General features: G+C 45.8%; 1 protein-coding gene and 1 non-coding gene across 3 annotated transcripts; both read left to right on the forward strand.

The window, feature by feature from the left end:
- Positions 1 to 217: 217 nt before the first annotated feature.
- Positions 218 to 24,361, forward strand: TPT1 (tumor protein, translationally-controlled 1). 2 transcript variants are annotated; one of them, XM_069640614.1, is made up of 6 exons: positions 218 to 441; positions 755 to 828; positions 1,179 to 1,369; positions 1,916 to 2,021; positions 2,403 to 2,519; positions 3,270 to 3,463. In XM_069640614.1, exons 1-6 carry the CDS (start codon positions 414 to 416, stop codon positions 3,270 to 3,272), a joined length of 519 nt encoding a protein of 172 aa, XP_069496715.1. In that variant the 5' UTR covers positions 218 to 413; the 3' UTR covers positions 3,273 to 3,463. The 2 variants fall into 2 exon arrangements, with proteins under 2 accessions (XP_069496715.1, XP_069496716.1); XM_069640615.1 differs by lacking the exon at positions 3,270 to 3,463 and adding an exon at positions 24,163 to 24,361 and having other exon boundaries at positions 274 to 441.
- On the forward strand, positions 1,654 to 1,783 carry LOC138529011 (small nucleolar RNA SNORA31). Its single transcript, XR_011284374.1, has one exon. It is a non-coding gene; the product is annotated as a small nucleolar RNA SNORA31 (small nucleolar RNA).

Genomic DNA, 24,361 nt, shown 5'->3' on the forward strand with positions numbered 1-24,361 from the left:
GACATAGGCGCCGATAATAGAATAACAAATGTAAATAAGGTACAAAAACATTACTCTGTCAGTTAGTGTTCGAGTTAGAAAACAGCCGTCGTGTTACTAAATATGATACATTTCCCTTATAAAAATGGCGTTCCTAATCTTCGGTGGAGAAAAACCAGTGCCAGTCTGCTTTCCGTTTTCGTAAGTAGACTACTGCATTGCTGGGATCCAACGCCACAGAAAAGAGACACTCCTTTACGCACTGGCTGGCGCGTTGCGTCGCGCCGGTGACGTTGCCAGGCCTTACGCCCTGTATATGAGTCGAAGGGAGGCTCCATTTCGTTCCTTTCCTCCCTTCGCCGGGCTGTCTGCTTGGCGTCTGTGCCAGCCCCCGTTATACATCGGCCATCCCGTGCCCACGTCCCCCTCTCACCATGATTATCTACAAGGATATCGTATCTGGTAAGCACCACGCTATAGTATTCGGTCGATGTGGAGCTCGTGTTTGTGCGGGTTGGCCCAGATGCGGGTTGCGCAGATGGAAAGCGGCAGTCGCCATTATCTGCTAAGGAAGAGGGCGGTAACCACTTAGGGGAGAGGGGTGGGTGGCACGACGACGGGTGGTATAAAAAACATGTTTTTTTTTTTAAAAAAATATTTTTTTAGTAGTTGCTCATTTAGAGGGAATGTGTGTCTTGTTCTCACAGGCTTGCTCTTTATTGGCTGTGCGGAAGCATGGATGTTGAACTTATCTGATTTTTCTCTTATTTTTCAGGGGATGAAATGTTCTCTGACAGCTACAAAATGCGCGAGACCTGCGACGGCCTTTGTATAGAGGTGGAGGGGAAGGTAAGGAAAGTGGGCTAACGCCACTGCGCTTTCTATAAACCACGCCCTACCAAGGATCTTGATTATGTTTCGTTTGGGGAGTCGAGTTTACTTATTCAGTAAACTTCAATTCCCGTACACAATGAATGCCCAAATCCCAGATAGGCGGGACGAATCTAGTTTAGAATAATGCTTGCTGCATATTTATTTTAAAGCTCTTATTCCCCCCCAACAAATGCTGCTTTTCACATTTTACCTCTTACCTGTATTGTGTTGGTGGTGGTCGTTTAACTTTAGAGCCTTGCCACCGGTTCGTACAAACGTGGAGCTGTTTTTATTTATATAATGTGATTTATTTCCACTTAACGCAGATGATTACAAGGACAGAAGGCGGCGTCGACGATGCACTTATCGGTGCGAATGCCTCGGCGGAGTTCACAGACTGCGAGGGCGTCGACACCACCACCGTCAGCGGAGTCGATATTGTATTGAATCACAACCTTCATGAAACGGGATTTACGAAGGAGTCCTTCAAACAATATATTAAAAATTACATGAAAGCGTAAGTTTTAGTTCAGCGTGAATGTTTTATGGTTTGAGCATAATTTACAGACCCACATGCCGTCTTCCATTGCCAGTAATGCACGGTTACCATTCTGTGCACAGCTGACACAACACTAGGTTGTTATATGCTACCCAGAGGTGTGCCCTTAAAACCTCAGTCCGTACATTGCGTGTAGACGAGTTAACTATTTCACCTTAACCGCGTTTAAAGTTAACGCTGGGTATTCGGACTGAGCATGGAGTAATGTATAGGTATCGAGCAACAAACGCATATTTGGAGCACTGCATCTATTGATAGACCTGAAGCCATTTACCGTTGCTTTTTGGTTTGCACTGCGATGCAAGAGTAACTTCCTTGCGCTTTCGATCTGCTGTACTTGTCGCAGTAACGATTGAATAAAGGAACACATGCAGTTTATTAAGCACGCTAACCATGTGATTTAAATTTTCTGTGCATCAGTGATTTAATTTTGAAATGTTAATCTCCGCAAGTCATGCAAATGTTACTTGGTGGTGGTATCTGATATGGTTTATTCGTTTGCAGGGTCAAGGCGTTTCTTGAAGAGAACAAGCCTGAACGAGTGACTCCATTCATGACTGGGGCTGCACAGAAAGTGAAGAGTATTCTAACGAACTTCAAAAACTATCAAGTACGTAAACTGGCGGCCAACTTAATCTGGTGATTTAGGAGGGGTAGCTCACGTTTATACGGTACTTTTGCCCAGTATTGTGTCCCTTTTTTTAATGGTGTATCAGTTAGCTTTGTTGGCGGAGACAAGTTTTATCCCATATCGTTCATTTCATTATCGGAATATGCCAATATTTGTGCCAACTTACTTTGATAAGTCTTGGGCCACCTTTGAAGGAAGTCTTCAATGAAATCACTTTGTATCTGAGTAACTGGGCGCACTTGCAGCAATGTCATAGAGATGGTTCATTCCAAATGCCTTGCTGTTAACGTATCAACTTTTTTAGCCACCCCAAATGCAGGTATCAGCGATACTGCTTAACAATTTTGACTTTGTCTTTAGTTCTTCACCGGTGAGAAAATGAATCCAGATGGCATGGTTGGATTCCTTGATTTCCGGGAGGATGGAGTGACGCCATACATGATTTTCTTTAAGGACGGCTTAGAACTTGAGAAATGCGTGAGTACTCTTACATCACATGTAACCCCGCCCCCAAGCCACTTTTGCTCACAGGCTTCTGCCATAAAATCTGACCTCAATGGCACGTTTCCATTGCCGTCATTTTTTTTTAAACGTGGATGCCCCTTGATCTCTGGTACGCATCACTAACCCTTAGAAGAACATGGGGGCGCTGCCATGAGCTCATTTCGCTCTGCGTTGAGTCTTTTCATTGAAGGCAGGGGACCCAACGGTACACCGGCCATCTCCTGCTCGCAATTTCTGCTTTTTTAGTAAATGTGCCCCTTCGGATATTCTATACAGTCAACTGGTTTACTGCAGTAGTCCCAAGTGAGGATGTCCTACCCCCGATTGGGTGATGTCTGCGCCTGTTGCCAAGTACTTGGTAGAAATCGTGCGCCCTAGTCAATGGGCTTATCCGTTCAGGCGTAACGTGCACCATTCATTAGCTCTTTTTAAACCAACTAGTCTATGGATTACCAGTCCAGCATGTTTATTGCTGCACAGAAAAACTGTTCGTGTGTGCTACATTGTATTTCCAGTAACGTGTATTGTGCATTCATAATGCTTGTTCCACACTACGATCTTTGCAGTGCACCTTTTAGGAAGTAGTTGCTGTTTGGTTTGCACGAAGATGCTAAAGAAAAATTCCTCGCTCGTTCTGCTTGTTTGAGGCAGTCTAATTGAATTGATGTGTAATGAGCAGTTGTAAATCCTGTGTAATTAACTCATATTTTTCTTTTATTACAGTAACCTGGCTAGATGACAATCCTGATTTATCATAAATGGCTGCTGCTTTTTCATCTGCACAAGGACTGAGCTTTTCAACAACTTGACTGTCAAATTCAGCTTTGTTCATCCATTTTCACCCTGACTTTTGAGTGGAGGTTTTTTGTTTTAAACTTGTCATTAAGTTGAAAAAATAAAATGCGTTGAATACTCTCGGTAATGCCTCGGGTTTTTAAAGTTTTTTTTTGCAAAACTGGATCATTGAACAGTTGTCCTTTTCGTAAGTCTCTGGCTTGGTGCGAAATTGCAGATGACTGACTACTCGTCCAGAGGAACTTTGTGGATAGACTTGCATTGGACTCTTTCTTCACCGCAATAAAGCACCTTCAATGGCTCAGGTCTTAGTCTTCAGTCATTTGGTGCGAATTTGCCATGGCAAAGTACCCAAAAAAAAATTGGCCCAAATTTGAAATCCTGAAGGTCTGCGGCATCATATCCATGTCAACCTTCAGCCAGAGGTTTTTGTGGATGGGGCATGGCTTTCTGCCATGGCCTATAAAATATTCCGGGATCCTCTTGAAACTGTCAACATGGGGCAGGTCTTTGAGCTTAAAATTGGCATATGTCTTCAATAGGTCAATGGAGGACACGTGCCACAATCTCGACCCTGAGCTTCAGTTTAATTTCTATTGTATTTTTAAGGAGTGTTGAGAGGTATCCACATTTTAAAATTATTTTATGTGACTTTTACACAGTACCACTTTGTATTGCGGCACAAGTCAAGCTGTGGAGGAAAATCAAGAGGTAGAATTTTTATGCTGCATGCAGGTGGGCAAACATCCGAACAAATTAATTTGCCCTCACTCAAACATACTATTCCCACTCCCCCAACAACTAATTACACTGGGTTTTATGTTGGCCATTAAGCAGAATAATCTGAGTGGGATAGTCTAATGTGGAAGTTTATGTGGGTGCATATCGTAGTTGGATCGAATGTTCATCGATGCAGATTTGGAGGTTACTTTGGACCTTTGGTTCTTCCTACATTTCTGAAACAATACTCCGGTTTTGAAAATGGGCATAGATTAATAGAGTTCAGGGGGTGATGTTATGGATGATTCAGAAAGTAATAGTCGCTTCACACATGCCAGTGCTGGGCGTGGTATTAGCTGCATGGACGCCACTGAAGGTAAGGGTGCAGAAATTGACCCTTAAGCAGCGTCCACCATTGAACAGTGACGCCATTCTGCGAAGTGGCAGATCACCTTGGCAGGAACTGCTGCACTGGGTCACCAAAGACCAAGAAATCCTCCTGGCCCTCTGCCCAGCAGGATGGCCTAGAAGGTAGTGTTTTGGGTTAAATAGTATACAGTAGTGGTAGGGGGTTGCACGGCAGTTTGGGCACTGGCATTTGGTTGCGTGATCCATAGCACATTAACATTGTATGATGGGTAGAAAAGAACTTGTAGGAGGTAGAAGTCACACGAGATTGGTCTTTTTCGGGACTATTGCAACTGAATGTCGAATGCTGTGAGCGGGATAGACAACTTTTAGTGATTTTTTTTTAAAATGTTTTTTTTTAGCAAATAAATCCATGGTTTCTGAAAGCCGGATTTGCTAGATGGATAACCTTTTCATAATGATCCATTCACAAAAACAGTGGAAGGGGAAGACCAGGAGGGAGTTGGGGATGGAGATAGAGCGGCACGACAGGGGGGGGGGGAGATCCTGGAGGGGTAGGGAGCAAGAGCATTAAAACCAGGAAGTGGACTATATTGAGACTAGTTGGTGGGTGGAGATATGAGCAATAGAGAACAGTGAGACAGAATGGAGTGTGAAGAGGGGCTTTTGGGGCGGGGGGGGAAAGAAGAGTGGTGATGAGAAACGGAGGAGTTGGCCATCAGTAAAAAGTCGCAGAATAAACCGGCTACTCTGTGGGGGCCCTTAGGCAGTCTGAGGGAAAGGCGTAGGCAACCACCTTTGCGCCCACCTTCGGGAGCGGGATACACCCAGACAAGTAGGGTTACCCTGGCAGTAGTCTACTGATATTTCAAATCGTCGTGTAAATAGAGCAGCCTGCGTTAGGGGTGTGGTAACCCCTTTGGAGTTCAAGGTAAGGACAGGGACTACACCTTTTCTAGAAACCCCAAATGAGTTGAATATACCCATTTTTATAATGCAATGTTAAAACTATTAGCCATTTTCGTGGGGTTCTTTGACCAAAGTGTTATACTTTTGTTCCATTCTTGCTCATGTTCTCTTCTTGTTCACTGAAATGTTGAAATTAACTCACTTTAATGCTTAGTAGGAATAGCCAAGTACCCCATGGGGTAAATGTAACATCTCAATGTGCACAATGAGTCTCTAACAGATTCACAGGGGGCTTAACAGAAAGGTGTGCAACGCTGACATTGGGCAAATACAACCTTTTAGCAGTACAGTCTCTCCACTTGCAGCCGATTCACACAGCTCGTCACTAGTGTAAGCAGGAAGGGCATTGAACGAACTAGTGTTATTTTTATTTTTCATGTACATTTTTATTGCCAAGCTAGTAAACATTTCCCTACTCCCCTCCCTCCACCCTGGATCCCCTCACCCCCCCCCTTCCCAATCTTCTTCCACTGAACTTTACCTTTATGTCCATTGTCCACTTTTCCGCCTCTTCCTCCTTCGTATATGGTTGGCCAATCCCTTTACCAATAGATGTCCCTTTAGTCGCACAAGCCTTTTTTTCCTTGGGCACCACGCCTCTCTGACCTCCTTCTTTAAAAAAATGTAATACCAATTCCCAATCGGCACAAATACCCCCAGGTTCTCCCTGAAGAGAGTAGGATACCCACTCCAGTGCCAGACCTTTCCCACCCATTCATGTTCCATCAGCGGCTCTATTTTTCCTGTTTTGTGCGATAACCAATGCCCCTGTCATTAATATCACATATACCTTTCACTGAGCCTTTAGTGCCAAGTTCCTGAGTACTTCTATTCCCTCGATCACCATTCCTCTTATTTCCCTTCCTGTTACCCCCAGGATTTCCTCGATGACCTCTTCTATTTTGTCCCATAACCACATGGAGTAAGCGTTTTGCAAAGTCCCCCTCCCCCACCCCCCTTACAAGGAGTAGGTTTCATACTATGTATAATCTCCATTGTCTCCTTTTCATTTACTACTTTAAACCAGAACGACACAGGATTTATATTAGTATTGGATGGTATCAAAGGAGTGTCGGCAGAGTGTAACAGGGTAACCTGGTCCCGGATAGCCTGTTGATGTTGCACTGTTTTTAATAGTAAAACCGTCATAGGTGAATTGGCACAAGTCCTCTTCAAGAGTGGAAGTCTTGGCCACCAATCCTTTTAATTCCTGCAACACAAACTATTCTTTGGGTTTCGATTTTGCCTGTTCTCTCATATTAAAATTATTTTCTGCAGCATCGACAACCCCCCCCCCCCCCCTGATCCGAAGGATTGTTTGCCCATATATTAAAATCCCCTAGGATAATGAAAGCAATAGTGTCCTTGGTAGCGCCACCAATAAATGCAAGGGGTTGCTCTTCAAAGAGCGGCGTTGGTCTAGTAGGACGATATAGTAATAAAATGCTACGTGAGTTAACAGCTGATATTTAATTCGCATTGATTACATTTAGGAGCAATAGACGTGTGAAAGTTCAGTTCACCCCCCCCCCCCTCACGTCAGTGTGGAGGCAAGAAGCCCTATGCACTTTCTCTAACTTGACGTCTAGTTCCAGCTCTACTGGTCGGATATAACTGGGAGCTCGCAGCCCTCTAGGTAATTCAATTGTGCATGCTCTACCGGGTCCTCAGACTTGTATAATTTTGTGTAAGTGGTGAATTCCTGTATAGTGTCCTTCGCCTCCAAGCTCTCCCCTTCCTCACTTAATTTTCAATATGGTTTTTGCCTTTTCCTCTTTCCTGAGTAACCTTGCTAGCAGTCTTGTCTGATTTATTTGCCTTTACATAATGGTTCTACCTAAGATACAGCAGTGCACGTTCTATTTCCCTTGATTGTAAGATGTCAAGCGGCCCCCTAATGACCCTGTATACCCTTCGAGTTTTCCCACTAGCCCACACTCCCATTTTTGCCATGACCTTTTTCAGTTCTTCTCTAACCCCCGTTTCTATGTCTCCTGGACTTTTTTTCGCAAACATTTTTTCCTCCTGTTGCCTCAAAGGTGTCCCATCTTACAAGCTGGTTTGTGTCCTGTTATCTGTTAATTCCTCAATGCTATTCTGTAAATCCTCTTTTAAAATTTTGTTCGTCCTTAAATATATGCAGGATATTTCCATAACCCAGGAGATACGTTATTCCTTTTCACTATCCTGGTTAGGCGGGCATGGGCTGAAATTGCTTTGCACCCACTTCTATTTCTAGTACCATGCCTAGCAAGTTCAGTGACACCCATATGTCTATTCTGGAGGATGTTTTGTGCACGTGAGAAAAGAAAGTATATCCCTTTTTGTTCCCCCTTCTTTTCTCTCAAGGCATCCACCAGCACAAGTCTCTCTATTCTCTCCCCTAACTTTTTCGAGGGCCTACATTGTGCGCCCGCCCACCACTTGTGTCCACCGCTAGGTCCCAGGCCATGTTAAAATCCCCTGATTATATGATCTGTCCTCTGGGAAATTTCTCCACCGTGTCTAGGATTTTCTGGATGAAAATATCCTGTCCTGTGTTGGGTGCTTATGTAGTGGCAATCGTATCAAGTTCATCTTTCACTTGTAAGATGACTACCACATATCGGTATGCAGTGATAAAATCGCAGCAAAAATGTCGCCTGTACAATAAATTGCGGCAAAAATGCTGTGGTTTGTCCTGTTAAATGTGTACCCCATTACACCATTTAATGGGTTGCGGGGGTGTCCCCGCTCCCATTAAATGCTATAATGGGTATGGGGGTTGCTGGGGTGTCCCCCGCATCCTTTACATGGATTGTGGCAGGAAAACCACTGCCTTTTTGCCGCAATATTTTGTGTCCACTGCCATTTCTTCCACGATTTTAACACATGGAACCCACACATCTCCCCTCAGTGTCTTTTTCCCAGCTCGCAACATTCATGTCGAGGTTATCATCTCCTGTTTTATTCCCCCTGTTGGACTGTAGGATTTGTCGGTAAGCCTGGATCTTTATTTTGTGTGTGTTTTGTCTTGGACATGTTTCCTGAAGAGGCAGGAGATCCGGGTTTTCCCTTTGGAGGAATGTTTCCAACTTCTTCCGTTTTAAGGGTGAGTTCATCCAGTTTATATATTAGAGACATCATTCTCAATCCCACCCTCTTGGCCATATCCGGTGTGGAGTCTACTTGGATTTGTCTTTCTAGTGGCATTTTCGTTTGGGACCTCTTCCCCTCCACCCCCCTGACTGTGTAGACGGGACCATCTCTAGTGCCTCCAGGCTCGTCTTCCCAGGGATTGAGTATCTTTCAGCCCAGTCCCCCCAACCCTTGTGCAGGCTCTACCAAGCCCATATCTCAATTCCCCCCCCCCCCCCTCCCCACCACCACCCACCCCCCTCCTCCTGCATCTTGTCCAGATGTGTTTGGACTGTCCCTGTGATTTTTGGAAATACTGTTTTAGGATGTCTTGTGTGACTTTTTGATCGTCACTTTGGCGTCCCATGGATTCTTTTCTTTCCAGGCTGCTTTCCCTTACAGCTAGATATCTTGGGTCCCTCCGCCACATTTTTTGTATTACAGTTCAATATGGGGGTGCCATGGTGCCACTGTCCTTGTTTCTGGGCCCTCCGCTCCCCTCCAGCCCAGGCTGTGCTCATATAGTGATGGATGCTGAGCCTGCGCCTGCTCCCCTTGGCAGGGACTCTTCCCTCTTGATTTCTCTGCAGCGGTTTTCTCTTCCCTCCGCTTCCTTTGTGCTGGTGCCTCTACCCGCGATCTCTCTTCTGCTCCTCCTCGGGCCACTCCTCCCGCCTCCTCGCTCCTGATGCAGGATGCCTCTCACCTCAAGGGGCCCGGCGTCCACCAGGGAACTCTTCCCTCTTCTCAGGCTGGCTTGGGCCCTGTCCCGTACTAGCTCTCCTTGCTCTCCTAGGGGCGTGTAGCGGCTGTCCCTCACCTGATCTCCGCTTGCCTCTGTGACCTGACGTAGGGGCTCTTCCTCTCCTGCACCACACCTTCTACGCTTCCCGGGGCTGCCACAGTGTACGCCTCTTCTTGTCGACAGGGCCTGTGCTTCGCTCCTGGTGGCTCCTGCTGGGTTTGCCCGCTCCGCTGTGCTTTCGGGCTGTCAGACTGGCTGGAGCCTTCCATGGAACTGTGTTGTGGGTACACCTTTGGGGTGGGACCAGTATGAATGGGGTCTGAAGTCAACTCACATTCTGTGTTGTGGGATTCTGGTTTTGGTTGTATGACACAATGCCTGGGCAAGCCCTGACTGAAACTGGACTGAATGCAGTGTAGTGTTGTGAAAGACTTGGTGCTTACTCCAATCCACATTCTGTGTTATGGGTGTCTGGTTTGGGTCAATGGCCAGAATGCCTGTGAGCCTAATTGGGTGCCTCCCTCCCATTGAACATATTTGTCTGGGCTTGTTCTCGGTAGAGGGGCTCCCAGACCATTTAGGAACTTGGGGTTTAACCCTAAATTACCCAGAATAATTCAGATGTCAACGACTTGCTCATTGAACAGCAGTTTATTTGGCTGTGTTCGCTCTCAGTAGAGGGGCTCCCAGACCTTTTTGTGAATACAGACAACCCTAGTTTACACTGACGGATTGGGAAACTGGTTTTGAGAGATGACTGGAGGGGTGGATACGCGTTTACAAATAGTTGGTTACGAATAGTAGAATTAAATACTATCAGCCGTGCACAGACACTTTGAAGGTGGGTAAATCGGAAAGATTCAGATACTGGGAAATAAGGCATTGGCTTCAGAATAAAGAGATTGGAGAGGGAGTCACAACATTTGAAGATGCAGCTTTCTCTATCACCGCAAATATGGGTTTAATATCTAGAATGTATGGCCTGCTATTCTCTAATGATTCAAGTTTGGAGGGGGCTCCCATTAAAGTCTAGCATAGAGATTTGGGGTGCAATCTCTTTCTAAAAGACTGGAAACCGGTTTGGATAAGTACTCACAAATCCCCAACCTGCATTCCACATAGGGAGCCATCATACAACATGCTGTATGAATGATATCTTACACCAAACAAGTTGTGAAGATAAAGTGAAGGGGAATCAAGCCTCTGGTGTAGAGGATGATATGGTATGTTTAACGTGCCTATATATGTGTTTCATGGTACCGATGTGGGGCGTAGGTACCTTCCTGCATATTTGGTTGTCTTGCCCAAAATGCCATACTGGGATGCCATAGTAACAGAAGTGGGGAAATTCTACAGAAAAAATACCTAGAAATCCAATAATGGGTCTCTTGGGGGATACCACTGAATGAATAGAAGTTAGCCCGGTGTAGAGGTGGAGCCAAGTGCCCATACTCAAAGCTCCTCCCCATGCTACCTGTATGTTGGGAAGCCAGAGTGTGAGACACGTGCAGTATCAATGAAAATACCTATACCGCAAAGAATCATGGAAGCAAGGTTCCCACTGAGAAAGCCATACATGCATTCCCAACAATATGATGGCCATTTGAATGAAATGCCGCAGGAAGTGGGAAAACTGAGCAAACGAGAAGACTGGTGATGTCATACAGAGCAGAGCTGATGCACTCATAAGAAGAGCCAGAAGAGTATGAGCATTCTATAGAAGCAAAGGAGGAGGTCGGGCTCGAGATGAAGCTGCTCATGCTACAGAAAATAATGAAGAAGATATCGAGTCATTTTACAATTGTACAGTAGCAGCAACACAAGTTGACAAGTATTCTTAAAGGCTGGCTATTTAGTGAATAGATTGCGGTGATGCACCTACGTATAGGTATAAATGAACTACAGATATTCCACAATGCACTTTAGCAGAGCTGGACACCGTGAGAAAAAAGGATTTTTCAGTGTGTCGCCGTTAGAAATTGAAAACTTAACCACAGACGTGAATCAAAGAAAGGCTTGATTGTCCCAACACCAAAAGTCCAGGTCTCCTTGGGCCTGAATGTTCGTAAAGTAGCTGCTGAACGTGTGAAAAGAACATAACTTCTGTCTTTGATGAGTAGCAAGAACATTGAAGATGTCAGAGGTTCATCATTTAAAAGTATTTTAAATAGAGAAAAGCTCAAAATCATGGTCTGCAGTCATGTGGTTGGATGAAAATAGACACTAGGATGAGCTGTATCGAAACCTATATTCCCTCATATTCTCGAGCACAGAGAAAATGTTCACGGCTGAGTTCAAAGCCTTAATTGACAGGCAGACTGCAAGAGTGATGATGGAAGAGAGGCTAATTGATGAGAAGCTATGGTTCTCACCAGCACCTGGATGCCAGCCTGCGTGCTGCTTACGCATGTGGAATATTACAGAGGGCTACCCGGGTGCCAACCAATTATAGAGGGGCATGTAATAAAGAGCCCTATAGTTTGTGTTATCAATGGGGCGTCGTGTATTTGATGACGTTCAGAATGACCTGCACTAGAGGAGGGCTTAATTGCCCCACCTGATGTTAGATACCCAATCAACTTCCTTGATCAGTATGGGACATATACCTAGATGTTCCCTGTAATCCTATCACATCCCCAAGTAGGTTTTTGTAGTTTGCCACGTAGATTGACGTCAGTGATGACGAGTTTTGAAGAAGTTTTTTTTTAATGACATGCATAGAGTGAGAAGATCGAGCGTGTTCGTTGATGTTCGCTGTAACTCCCTGTTTTAGATAATTGAAATTAAAACATTCGTACTTTGCCTACTTCCTGAGTCAGTTTGATTATTGATGTTTGAGTATATTCTGCATTACCATCTATCTCAAAGTATTGCTACCTCGTCTTAAAGGGCTGGGTCAGACACTCCAGTTCACGTGGTAGCAGAGCTGATGGTTAAAAATCCATCGACCTAGTAAGCTTTGGGGTACCGTTAATATCGGACGTCCTCTGCCATTTAGCTGGAGGGACGTAAGGCTCCCTGTAGATAGCGGCTGTTAGTTTAAAAACCTGGCACGTACAGGTGGGGCGGGTCCCTCTGTTTCAAACGGAATCTCCTCCCGACTTCTACAGGAAGCTGAGCGCACCAAAGGCTGAAGCAGCTGATTGAGGAGGAGGCGATCCCGCGGGTCGGATGCTGAAAACGCAAATGGTGAGTAGGCTGAGTGAGGTGCAAACCTGAATGAGTATTGATGGGGGGAAGAGTAACAGTGGGTTGGTTGGGGTATTTTATTTTTAGTTTAAGACGAAGAATGTCATTGTTTAAGACGAAGAGCGTCATAATTAAAGGTATATAGATGAGGAGCGTTCTACATGATGAGCCTATAGAATCCTACATCAAGGATGTTTATAAGGAACTTGTCCTAAAAGTCAGAGTGGAGAGACATAGGCTACAAACAATCAAGGATTGTTAAAGAGGACACTTCATACTCCATTGGAGTCATTATTAGGGGTAGAAATAGTCACAAGGAGCGTTGACAAAAGTATATGCGGGTCAGCCAGTCTGTCAGTATTGTCTGTCTGTATATTGTATATGGTGTATGTGGTAAATAAAAGAAATATTGAAAAACGAGAAAGAAATAGACTAGGTAGTCTTGCTTCCTCATGATTGTTGTTGCCACTGGATTAGCCCTCCTCCGCATGATTGTTATTGCCACTGCACTAGCCTTGCCCTCTCATGATTGTTGTTGCCACCGCATTAGCCTTGCCCCCTGATGATTGTTGTTGCCACTGCATTAGCCTTGCCTCCGCATGATTGTTGTTGCCAGTGCATTAGCCTTGCCTCCTCATGATTGTTGTTGCCACTGCATTAGCCTGCAACCTAATGCCGTGTTTACCTACTGCACCAGCATCGGCTGCGCTATATAGTATTAGCCTAGCCTATGCGAACTGCTGAACCCTACTGTAGCTTGCCCACTCTGCACTCCATTTGCACCTACCTTTGATTTGGCCTACTATCACCCTTTCAGGCTCAATCAGGACACAGGCTTATAACCTATTGTCATTATTTACCCCCATTGGTCATACAAACTCCTAACCGGTGCCCTACCGAAGTTAGCTTGGCTAAAAAACTAACCTGCAACAAGAATACTCTATCGCACAGGCTCCATGCAGCACTGCTGATAGAAAGCTAAGATTGCGTGCTCGCCTATCTAAACTATATGAACTACAGGCAAAAAAGATTGAGCAACTAAACTACCTAAAAAGGTGCCTACCTCATAAAGTAGACAGAGCTTACTACAAGCTGCACCAATCATAAAAGACCCACACCCAACCATCCTAGACAGACGACTCAAGACAGTCCCATTGCCATTTCTGCATCAGAAAGCCACCCACTAAATCTTAAAGAAGCTCTCATGGGGGCGTGGCTTGGAGCTGCCGCGAGCGGCATGTTTTCCTAAGAGCTCCAAGCGGCCCGAAGCAATAACTCCGTCTGCACCCTCTGTTTTTCACCGCAAATGATCCACACCATGTGGGAGATCTAACAGATGCTGATCGGCAAATGATTTCCTGGAAGGTGACCGAATCTTTGAATTCGGATGCAGAGCTCCCGGCGACAAAATGGCAGCCGCTACTGATCTGCGTGAAGCGGGGGCAATGCGGGCGCAGGAGAACAGAATGGGCCGCCTGGCGAACTGACTTGAACTATCCAGCACTGCCTTCAAGGTGAGCGACGTAGGTCTGAAGAACAGCGGAAGGGGTCAGGAGGTGTGCGGCTCCCCATTACTCAGGCTGCAATAATCCCAGGGAGGTGCCCAAAATAGGAGCGGAGGAGAATCCCCAGCCATTGGAGCTCAGAGCTGGGGGGGCCTACCTGCGTGGGTGAAACGCACTCCACCTCGTCCAGGACAGCAGGCGCTCCTTCCCGCATCCCTGAGTGAGGAGAGGCTCCTAGTCCGTCCCGGGACCTACCGGGGTGTGTTCCACCAGCGGCGAGATCCCACAGAGCACATCGGAGCTACGCTCCCGAGGGAGGAACGGCCCGCGGCGAGACTCAGCGCTGCAGCACGAGTTAAGGATATGACACCCGGCTGGCCCGTTTACTGGGGGTCTTGCACCAGAGCCGCGGCTGGGCTGGAGGCGGGCGGAGCAAATGCCTCACAAGGACGTAGGGCAGAGCTGGCCATAGCTGCGGGGGGGGGGGGGGACCCGCATGGTGCAGCAGAAACGCGGATTCCTACGGGAGAGAGGCCATGAGAGCGGCTGCACCAGTGTGCACACGAAGCAACGCTCTTTCGACCCTGAAGTTAGTATGGCGAAACAAATGGTAAATCATTACCCTTGCGCCAGTGCCCCTCTGCCACCTCAATCTGATAAGGGGGATTGGCTGGGTGCGAACACACGATACCAGCATGCAATTTGTACAATCGGAAGAGCGCAATTAGCCTCCTCTGGGGGACCTATTTACTTTGCCTGGTTTCCCCACTTCCCCCCCTCGCATACTGCATGTCTCCTACTCCTTGGGGCAGATCAAGCAATCATATTTACTGCAGAGGGGGATAATTTGGGGGTTGACGGAAACAAAGATGTTGAGGAGTGGTAAGGTGTCCAGGCAGTCGGACATTGCGGCATTGATGGCTGGTGCCTCGAGTGATCGCTCCAAAAAAGGGTAGAGGGCTGAGGGTCCCACAGAGGAGGAGATCCCTATTGGTGCACCATCAGCTAACAACGCAGCAAAAAATGGTAACCAAGGCGGACCTGCGGGAACTGCTCACTGCACTGACAAATGAAATTCACAAGAGCAAAGAAGAAGTAATGGGAAAAATGAACTCCCTGGACAAACGAGTGGGGGAGGTGGAGAGGCGGACGACGGAGCTTGAATCAGAAGTTTGTGATCAGCGGTTCGAGGATGAGCTTGACAGAGACAGAATCAAAGCTCTGGAGGAAAGATGTGATCTTATCGAAGCCAAACAAGAGGATGCAGAGAATCGGTCACAGAGAAACAATATCTGCATCCGCGGGATTCCAGCGTCCGCACCAGACTCAGAGCCAAGAAACCATGTCTCGGGGTACTCAGATACATCATAACCCTGCCGGATGAGGCACCTCTAGAATTGGACCGGGTACACAGGTCGATCCCGAGATCCGCATCCAGCGTCCCCCCAGATATCTTGGTGAGGGTTCATTTCTACCAAATAAAGGAGTGAAGCAAGAAAATAGGGTCAAAGAACATACCAGGGAGCGAAAATAGTGCTATACCAAGACTTGGCGAATTCAACGCTACAGAAGCGAAAAGCCATGCGGTCACTCACGGAATGGCTGCAGGGGAAAAAGGTTACCTACCAATGGGGATTCCCCACTTCGGTCAAATTCACGTGGGAGGGGACTCTAAGACAAATCCGATCACCGAAGGAGGCCGACAAATTCATGGGCATCAAGGCTGCGGGGGGTGGCTCATACTCCGAAGGGCCAACCCAATCCCAGCGCAGCATTCCTCCTGACGGATCATGGTCAAAACCTGCTCGAAGGCGTAGACTTCGAGGCCCGCCCAAGAAAAACCCCAACTCTGGGTGATCCAGAATGAAATTACAGCAATGACGGCGGGGAACGGAGGCTTTCCTCGAACGAGTCGATTGACAAGAGGCGCCGTGGAAGGATACACAAACCAAAAGAAGATGGACCCTCGCGTCGAGTCTAATTCCTCACTCGAGCTCTGAAGGCGCTGTCATGGCAGTGCGGATAGAATGCATCAGTCCTAGTTTACAGTTGGTTTGGCGGCCCAGTTGGCCAATATGAGCACATCGAGGCCACCAGTTTCCCAGTGGCTGTAGGATGTGGCTCTTCCTACTTGTTCTTGTCACAGGGGGGGGAGCTCAACGAAAGACAATCAAATACGCAGGGTCTGGGAGCTTAATCGGTTCGACCCTGCGCATAAGCTCCCATAGTGACATCCCAACGACGACATTGAAGCAATACCGAAACATCAAAGTGGCCTCAGACAGGGCTAATCGAGATCAGCAAGCGAGAGTGTGTTTAATCTTAGACAAAAGGAACAAGAGACTATGGCTGAGACAAGTGAAATAATCCTATCATGGAATGTGCAAGTACTTAACTCGCCACAGAAGCGAAAATCAGTTGAACAAAGACTGGGGCAACTAGGCGGGGACATTGTCTTTCTACAAGAAACTCATCTACTGCAAGAAGATGAACACAGAGTAAGATTTACCAAATACAAAAAAGCTTTCTTCGCCACCTCTGGCCAAAAGAAAAGAGGAGTAGCCATACTCCTGAGTGACAGGATCCCCCTAACAAAAATTACTATAAAAAGAGATCCAAACGGCCGGTTCCTTTTACTCAAGGGGCTATTTGAGGAACTCCCGATCACCTTCGCTGCTATCTACGGTCCCAACTCAGCTCAAACTAAATTCATCACAAGTTTAATCCCAACAATCTTGTCTTTTCAAGAAGGGCACCTAGTCATGGGCGGAGATTTCAACTCGATGCCAGATCCCCAAATGGACAAAACCCTGCCGCCCACTAAATCTGACTTCACTCGAGCATTAGCACTAGCCAAGCTATTTAGGGAAACGGAAACCGTAGACGCCCGGAGGCTCTTCTCGGGACCGCAAGAGACTGCACCCATTACTCCCAGGTGCACAAAGGCTTCTCGAGAATCGACTTATTACTAATCTCAGGGGTCCTTCACCCATGCTTGGATGCAATATCAATACAAACGTGCATGATTTCAGACCATGCCCCGGTAACTCCAAAATTAGCTATCTCGGTGCAAAAACGCCCGATCCAAAAACAGTGGAGAATGAACGCCGCTCTGTTACTGGACGAATGCATCAAGATGGAAGTCGAGAACACAATTGTTAACTACTTTAAAGAAAACACAACTGAGTCTTCTCCTATTATCATCTGGGATGCTATGAAGGCAGTCGTCAGGGGCGCTCTGATCAGTGCGGGAACTGAACAGCGAAGAGTCTCGAACAGCGCCGCATCCAAGCTGGAAGAGAACGTGAACCAACTAGAAAAAGAGCTGAAAAAGCGATATTCCAGAAAAGTTGAGAGAGGGCTTAGAAAGGCAAAAACTGCTTTGGAAATGCACTGTCCCGATCATACAGCTAAATCCTTAGCATTCACAAGACAGTTTTATTACGCAAACTGTGGAAAATCAGAAGCAGGAGCAATATCCTCACACTAACTGGGGCCAATGGGAAAACCCTCTACACCGATAGAGAGAAAAACAATGAATTATCAAGATACCATGCTGATATCATGAAGGGACCACCAATAGTATTAGACAACTTATCGCTGTACTTGCAGTCCTTACCTAAACAACATTCGAAGCGTCTGGAGCACCTCGAACTGCCCATCTCGGCGGAGGAAATAACAGAAGCCATTAAATCATTGAAATCCACGGCTCCCGCCCCAATGGCTTATCCGCATCCTTTTACAAGAAATATTCCAAGCTTCTGATTCCTCAGCTGATGGTATTGTTCAACTCTTTTCTGTCATCTGGCCCGGTCACTGGAACCATGGCAGAATCAGTAACTGTCCTGCTGCACAAGCCAGGGAAGCCTCCAGAGTTGGCCTCTTCTTACCGCCCGATCACGCTTATGAACAACGACGGTAAGATTTTCGCCAAAATATTAGCGGGCAGGTTGGGAGCGGTTTTACCAGGCCTGATCGACAGTGACCAGGTGGGGTTCATACCAGGGAGAGGGACCCACGACAATATTCGGAGAACGATAGACATTATCGAACATGTCCACAGATCCGGGGACAGGGTTGCCGTGATATCATTAGATGCTCATAAAGCATTTAATCTGATGGACTGGGGGTACCTACGCGCAATCCTGGAACATTTTGGATTCGGCCCAAATTTCATCACATCGGTGATGGCCAACTACCAAACCCCCACGTCACGGCTGAGAGTTAATGGCAGGAGATCCGAAGCAATACAAATCACAAGGGGTACTAGACAGGGGTGCCCACTCTCTCCTCTGGTCTTCGCTCTATCAATGGAACCCTTTGCAGCCAAAATAAGACAGAATGATAAAATAAGGGGGATTAAGATCGGAAGTAGGGAATATAAAATAGCGCTCTACGCTGATGACGTATTAATAACAGCATCAGATTTGACCTCCTCCCTTGAATCTTTATGAAAGGAAATTAACGAATTTGGGGCATTGTCAGGGTTCAAAATTAACCTAGACAAATCATCAGCCCTGGCAATCAATATCTCTAAACAAGACAGAACCACCCTCAGCCAATTAATGCCGATCCCATGGGTGAAAGACGCAATCGAATACCTGGGGGTACGGATCACTAGCGACCCGGGCCATCTATATGCTGCAAACTTCCCGCAACTTATTACAACTCTTAAGAAAGACATAAAGGCATGGTCCTCTAGGGAAGTCTCTTGGTTCGGGCGAATCACAGTCATAAAAATTAATATAATTCCCAGGTGGCTATACAAAAGAAACTGCAGAGCTTTGTCTGGGGGGGGGGGAAACGCCTCGTATTGGTAAGCGAATATTGTTGCGAGACAAGAACCTGGGGGGGCTAGGAGTGCCAGACATAGCTAGGTATACAGTAGCAGCCCAGCTATCAAACGCGTTCTCCTGGGTGCAAGATGAGAACAAGCCAAAGTGGACACAGATCGAGGGGAGCTGGTGTGCGGGTAACCCCGCGGACCTGCCACATCTGCCGGAAATGAAAGTGCAACGAATAAAGGCCCCCTTTCGGCCACGATAACAGTGGTCCGAAGTTGGAAGGCAGCAGCACGAAAATGGGGTATAAGGGGCACATTGAGCCCACTAACCCCTATCTGGAACAATCCAGAGTTTTCTCCGGGCTGTGATACTAATGGCTTTCAGTCGTGGCGGGAGGGAGGTCTACTTAGGACGGGTGACTTTCTGGAGGAGGGTTCCCCCATCACATTCGAAAGATGCAAAGAGAAGTTCAGGGTAAATGAGAGTGAGAGATTTCGCTACACCCAAATACGGCATTGGCTGTCTCATAGAGCGGTTCGGGAGAAATGTTCTAGAGTGCTGACGGTGCTGGAGCTCTCCCACACAACCCCAACAAAAAGAGGAAAAATCTCGGCTCTGTACCGCCTCCTAGATAGAGCTGACCCCACGGGAAAAGAAAGATACATGATTGAGTGGGAGAAGGACCTGGGCCGGTAAATAGAATTTGAGGAATGGGCAAACATTTGGGCCAGACTGCACAAAAGCTCACAATGTATCACAAATAGGGAGGGAGGTTACAAGCTATGCTATAGATATTACGTTACTCCAGTACAGATCAATAGAGAAAATCCAAATCTTTCTGATCGCTGCTGGCGAGGCTGCTCCACCCCTGGTACCCTGTTTCACATGGTTTGGGCTTGTCCATGGGCAGAGACATATTGGAGGGAAGTGACCAAACACATTGAGGATATCACGGGGATCATCATACCCTGGGACCCGGGAATTATTCTCCTAGGGGAAACAGGTGGTGGGGGGCTCTTCCAATCTCCGGACACATTCCATGCTTATGCACACACTTACTCCTTGCAGCAAAAATCGCCATGGCCCGGCTGTGGAAAAACGAAGATGGTCCCTCAGTAGCATTATGGTGGGCCAAGTGCTGGGACATTGCGTGGCAGAAAAGGTGACTGCTATCCGAACCAATACTTTCAATAAGACTATGAACATTTGGGATCCCTTCATGGATTATGCAGCGAGATTCCCGGCGCTGTCTAGGAGGCCACCAATAACCAGATGGCTGCAAAGTAGCCCCCTCTATTGACTAATACATAGATCTCACGCATAAATGCTCTGCCTACAACCACCTATAGGTCCACCAAGATAGGATATGGTAGCGGTCAATGGAGCTCATCTCTACCCCTGGCTCTGGAACCACTGAGATGATATAATTAAATGACGTCGTATTGTCATTGATGTCATGTTGAATTGTATACCTCAATAAAATGTTGTTATAAAAAAAAAGGAGCTCTCATAAATGCCAGGTCTCTGGTGGCTCATGCAACTGAAATATCGGACATTATCCGAACAGATAACCTTGACTTCTTGGCCATTTCAGAATCATGGTTGCATGATGCTGCAGGCCCTGCCCTATCTCTGGCAGTCCCTGATAACTATACCATCCTGCAAGCAGATAGACATAGCGCTCGAGGTGGAGGATTAGCAATTATAGCTAAGACCAACCTAGATATGAGAGTAGTTATAACACCCCCTATGAAAATCTTGCGAATGGCTCACGGTCAAAGTACCCACTGCTAACTCCCAAACATTGAATATCTTTCTTAACTATAGACCGCCAGGCCCTATTGGAACCTTCTTTGAAGACATATCCACGGCCTTATCCAACAACTCAAAAAACACCTCCCAAACCTTAGTGCTAGTTGATTTTAACTTGGGTTACAATGATATCAAGGACACCCACTCTACTGTCATTGCCACAACACTGACAGAACTTGGCTTCACTCAGAAAGTAAACCGACCCACGCACAGCAAAGGTCATACTCTCGACTGGATCGCAGAGTACAACTGTAATGTCAACATCACGTCCATTGCTCCCCAGATCTGGACGGGCCACCATCTCCTAGCATTTACATTGGCAACCAATCTAGCCACAGTCCAGACCTCCCCGCTTGCTCCACCTACCTTTACGAGGAATAACAAAATGATGACAGTTGACAAACAGCTGCCCCACATATTACCTAATCTTAATTCTTTACCAGACAACTTGGACCCCAACTCCTTAGTTGAACAGTATAACGTAATCATGAACTCTGCCCTTGACAATATTGCACCTCTCAAATTAAGGAAGAGCAAACCCAAAAAACACCTTAACACCTGGTTCACCCCTCATCTAAAAAACCTTAGACTACGTAAAAGAAAGCTTGAAAGTGCTTGGAGACTCTCACCCTCAGCAGAAAACAAATTGAACCTTACCAACATCTGAACCCAATATAAGAAAGACATCCTCCTAGCTAAACAGGAGACATATGACAACAGAATATCACAATCCAAATCTAGTATCAAAGAACTGTTCATTATTCTAAAAGAATTGGAAACACCTATTGCACCGCAAGAAAACTGTACCAAAGATAAAAAGTGGTGCTCCGGTGTTTTTCTGCTCTCCCATATCATTTCTTTTCTTTTATATGGATTAGGAGAATTGTCTATGCACACCAGCATGGTTTGTTTTTTTTATTTTCCGCATGTGCATACACATCTCTGGCAGATTTTGCAATCCACATAATGTTTTTCTGTGTCTTTCGTCAGTTCTGTGATAAATAAGACAACTAGACATTGTCCCCCTCTTTCCAGCCCTGTAACTGCACTTTGCCACATTAATACGTCTCTTAGCCTGTATATTATCACATACATTATATTTTTGAGATGAGATCTTCAAGATGGTTTTTGTATCTATATTTCCCTCATAGAACCAGGGAGATCTCGCCCCATTACAGGTTCACCCTTATATATGAATGTCCGCGATAATAAGTGACAATATTCAACAGTATCACTCTACCATCGTTATTCCTCCACAAACACAACAAAATTGTCCCGATCCAACATGGCGCCCAGCCACTCGCATAGACGCTACGCGATCACATGACATTTACGCTCGAAACCAGCAGTTTTGAACACTAGCTCGAACAAGCCAATGCAGACTTTTTCCGTGCTCGGCAATCGAACCGATAACAAGAACGCGAGCTTTACATACCACGTCAAACCTCACAAGAACCAGAGGTAAGATATACTTCCAAGTAGTTTCCTTAAATTGCATCATGCTTATTTTTTTAAAATACGAGTGCTTTCAATGGCGTCAACTTAAACGTACGCCTGTGCTTTTTCTCATCCAGTGCCACTACCGTTCCCTTTGAGGAGGCACCATTATACAGCACCAGTTGGGACATCAAATCTTTTAAACACCATTATCACGCACATGTAAGTTGCAACCCTTTTTTCAGTTATTCTCACCACAGCCTGACCAAATGCCCATTAACTAGTCTTGAATATCTCTTCTCAGTTTGCCTTTAATATATAATGTGTCTTATCTATTGCCCATTTGTTTCTGTCACATTAGGTAAAAATGTGGAATCATTAATTAACCAAGGAATGGAATTATCTGTTTTTTTGAAAGTTACCAGCTATTAACCCCTGAGGAACCGCCATAAACCAGGCGGGGAAACACGTGTCGGGACTTATGCTGGACACCACAATTATACTTTGCTTATAACAGACTTCACTCAAGAAGCTTTCTCTTTTTTTTGTTTTTAAAATCTTTCTTTGGTAAACAATTTGAATGATGACATAATTCAAATTCAACCAATAAGGCAAGACATTTTTCTTTCATGCAACATAGCCAATAAACTGAGGCTAAGAAAAACCATACAAAGTGTCGATCTCAAGAGTCATATGTGTATTTTTCACAAACACATCTTTTTCGATTAACAATTTTTCTTTGTAGGAGCGCAGAATACATTAAGGTCTAATATATATGTATAGAGTTTGCTACTCTCTACAGTCTGAGAGTTTTAGACCCTTTTTCTGCTGCTTCCACACCTTTAATGAGTCTATATGAGGAGCGCCAGAATCAGCTAAAGACTGTGCAGTCCTTTGATTTCTTATGCTCCAGTATCCAGCACGCCTTAACTAACAAAGTGTCCAACCTACAAACTAAAACTGCCCATAAGAAAAACCTCTCTAGCACCTCAAACCTCTCACAGTATAGCTCCTCTGCCGCACTGTGAACATGAAACTCGCTTCAGCTTCTCTAAAGTTTCTGTCATTGAGGTGAACAAGGTCATACTGGGACTCAAACCGTCCAATTGCAAGGGTGACCAATGCCCGCCACAACTTATTAAGGATGCTGCAAGAGAACTTGCGCCCTCCATAACCAAACTTATAAACTCCTCATTCACAACTGGTACTGTCCGAAAAAATTTGAAAGAATCCTGGGTACTACCACTACTCAAAAAGCAAACCCAAGACCCCGCCATACCCACTAACTTTAGACCCATGACGACTGTGCCATTTGTCTTAAAAATCTCAGATAAAGTGGCCTACATCCAAATACAGAACTTCCTGGAATCTAACCTCCTACTAGGCTCTCGCCAATCCGGATTCCGTCCCCAACACGGTACAGAGACAGCTCTAATTGATCTTAAGACTCAAATAGATGAGCTCAGAGATAAGGGCCAATCAGCCCTACTCCTCCTGCTAGACCTCTCGGCTGCATTCAACCTGGTTGACCATAAAGTCTTATGCAGCCACCTAGACTCTGCAGCTCACTTCTCTAAGGAGGCCATAACATGGATTGAGTTGTTCTTGAGCAACAGGACCATGAGAGTCTTTTCATTGAAGGCAGGGGACCCAACGGTACACCGGCCATCTCCTGCTCGCAATTTCTGCTTTTTTAGTAAATGTGCCCCTTCGGATATTCTATACAGTCAACTGGTTTACTGCAGTAGTCCCAAGTGAGGGTGTCCTGCCCCCGATTGGGTGATGTCTGCGCCTGTTGCCAAGTACTTGGTAGAAATCGTGCGCCCTAGTCAATGGGCTTATCCGTTCAGGCGTAACGTGCACCATTCATTAGCTCTTTTTAAACCAACTAGTCTATGGATTACCAGTCCAGCATGTTTATTGCTGCACAGAAAAACTGTTCGTGTGTGCTACATTGTATTTCCAGTAACGTGTATTGTGCATTCATAATGCTTGTTCCACACTACGATCTTTGCAGTGCACCTTTTAGGAAGTAGTTGCTGTTTGGTTTGCACGAAGATGCTAAAGAAACATTCCTCGCTCGTTCTGCTTGTTTGAGGCAGTCTAATTGAATTGATGTGTAATGAGCAGTTGTAAATCCTGTGTAATTAACTCATATTTTTCTTTTATTACAGTAACCTGGCTAGATAACAATCCTGATTTATCATAAATGGCTGCTGCTTTTTCATCTGCACAAGGACTGAGCTTTTCAACAACTTGACTGTCAAATGCAGCTTTGTTCATCCATTTTCACCCTGACTTTTGAGTGGAGGTTTTTTGTTTTAAACTTGTCATTAAGTTGAAAAAATAAAATGCGTTGAATCCTCTCGGTAA

This window comes from Ambystoma mexicanum, chromosome 7q (assembly GCF_040938575.1).
Source record: "Ambystoma mexicanum isolate Mex_15411 chromosome 7q, UKY_AmexF1_1, whole genome shotgun sequence".
Classification (NCBI taxonomy): Eukaryota; Metazoa; Chordata; class Amphibia; order Caudata; family Ambystomatidae; genus Ambystoma; species Ambystoma mexicanum.

Bases quoted from the DNA above. Each gene is read 5' to 3' on its own strand.
- TPT1 (XM_069640614.1), top strand. From the start codon at position 414: ATGATTATCTACAAGGATATCGTATCTG. The intron at 442-754 runs GTAAGCACCACG...CTTATTTTTCAG, and splicing joins CTACAAGGATATCGTATCTG to GGGATGAAATGTTCTCTGAC. The intron at 2,022-2,402 runs GTACGTAAACTG...CTTTGTCTTTAG, and splicing joins CGAACTTCAAAAACTATCAA to TTCTTCACCGGTGAGAAAAT.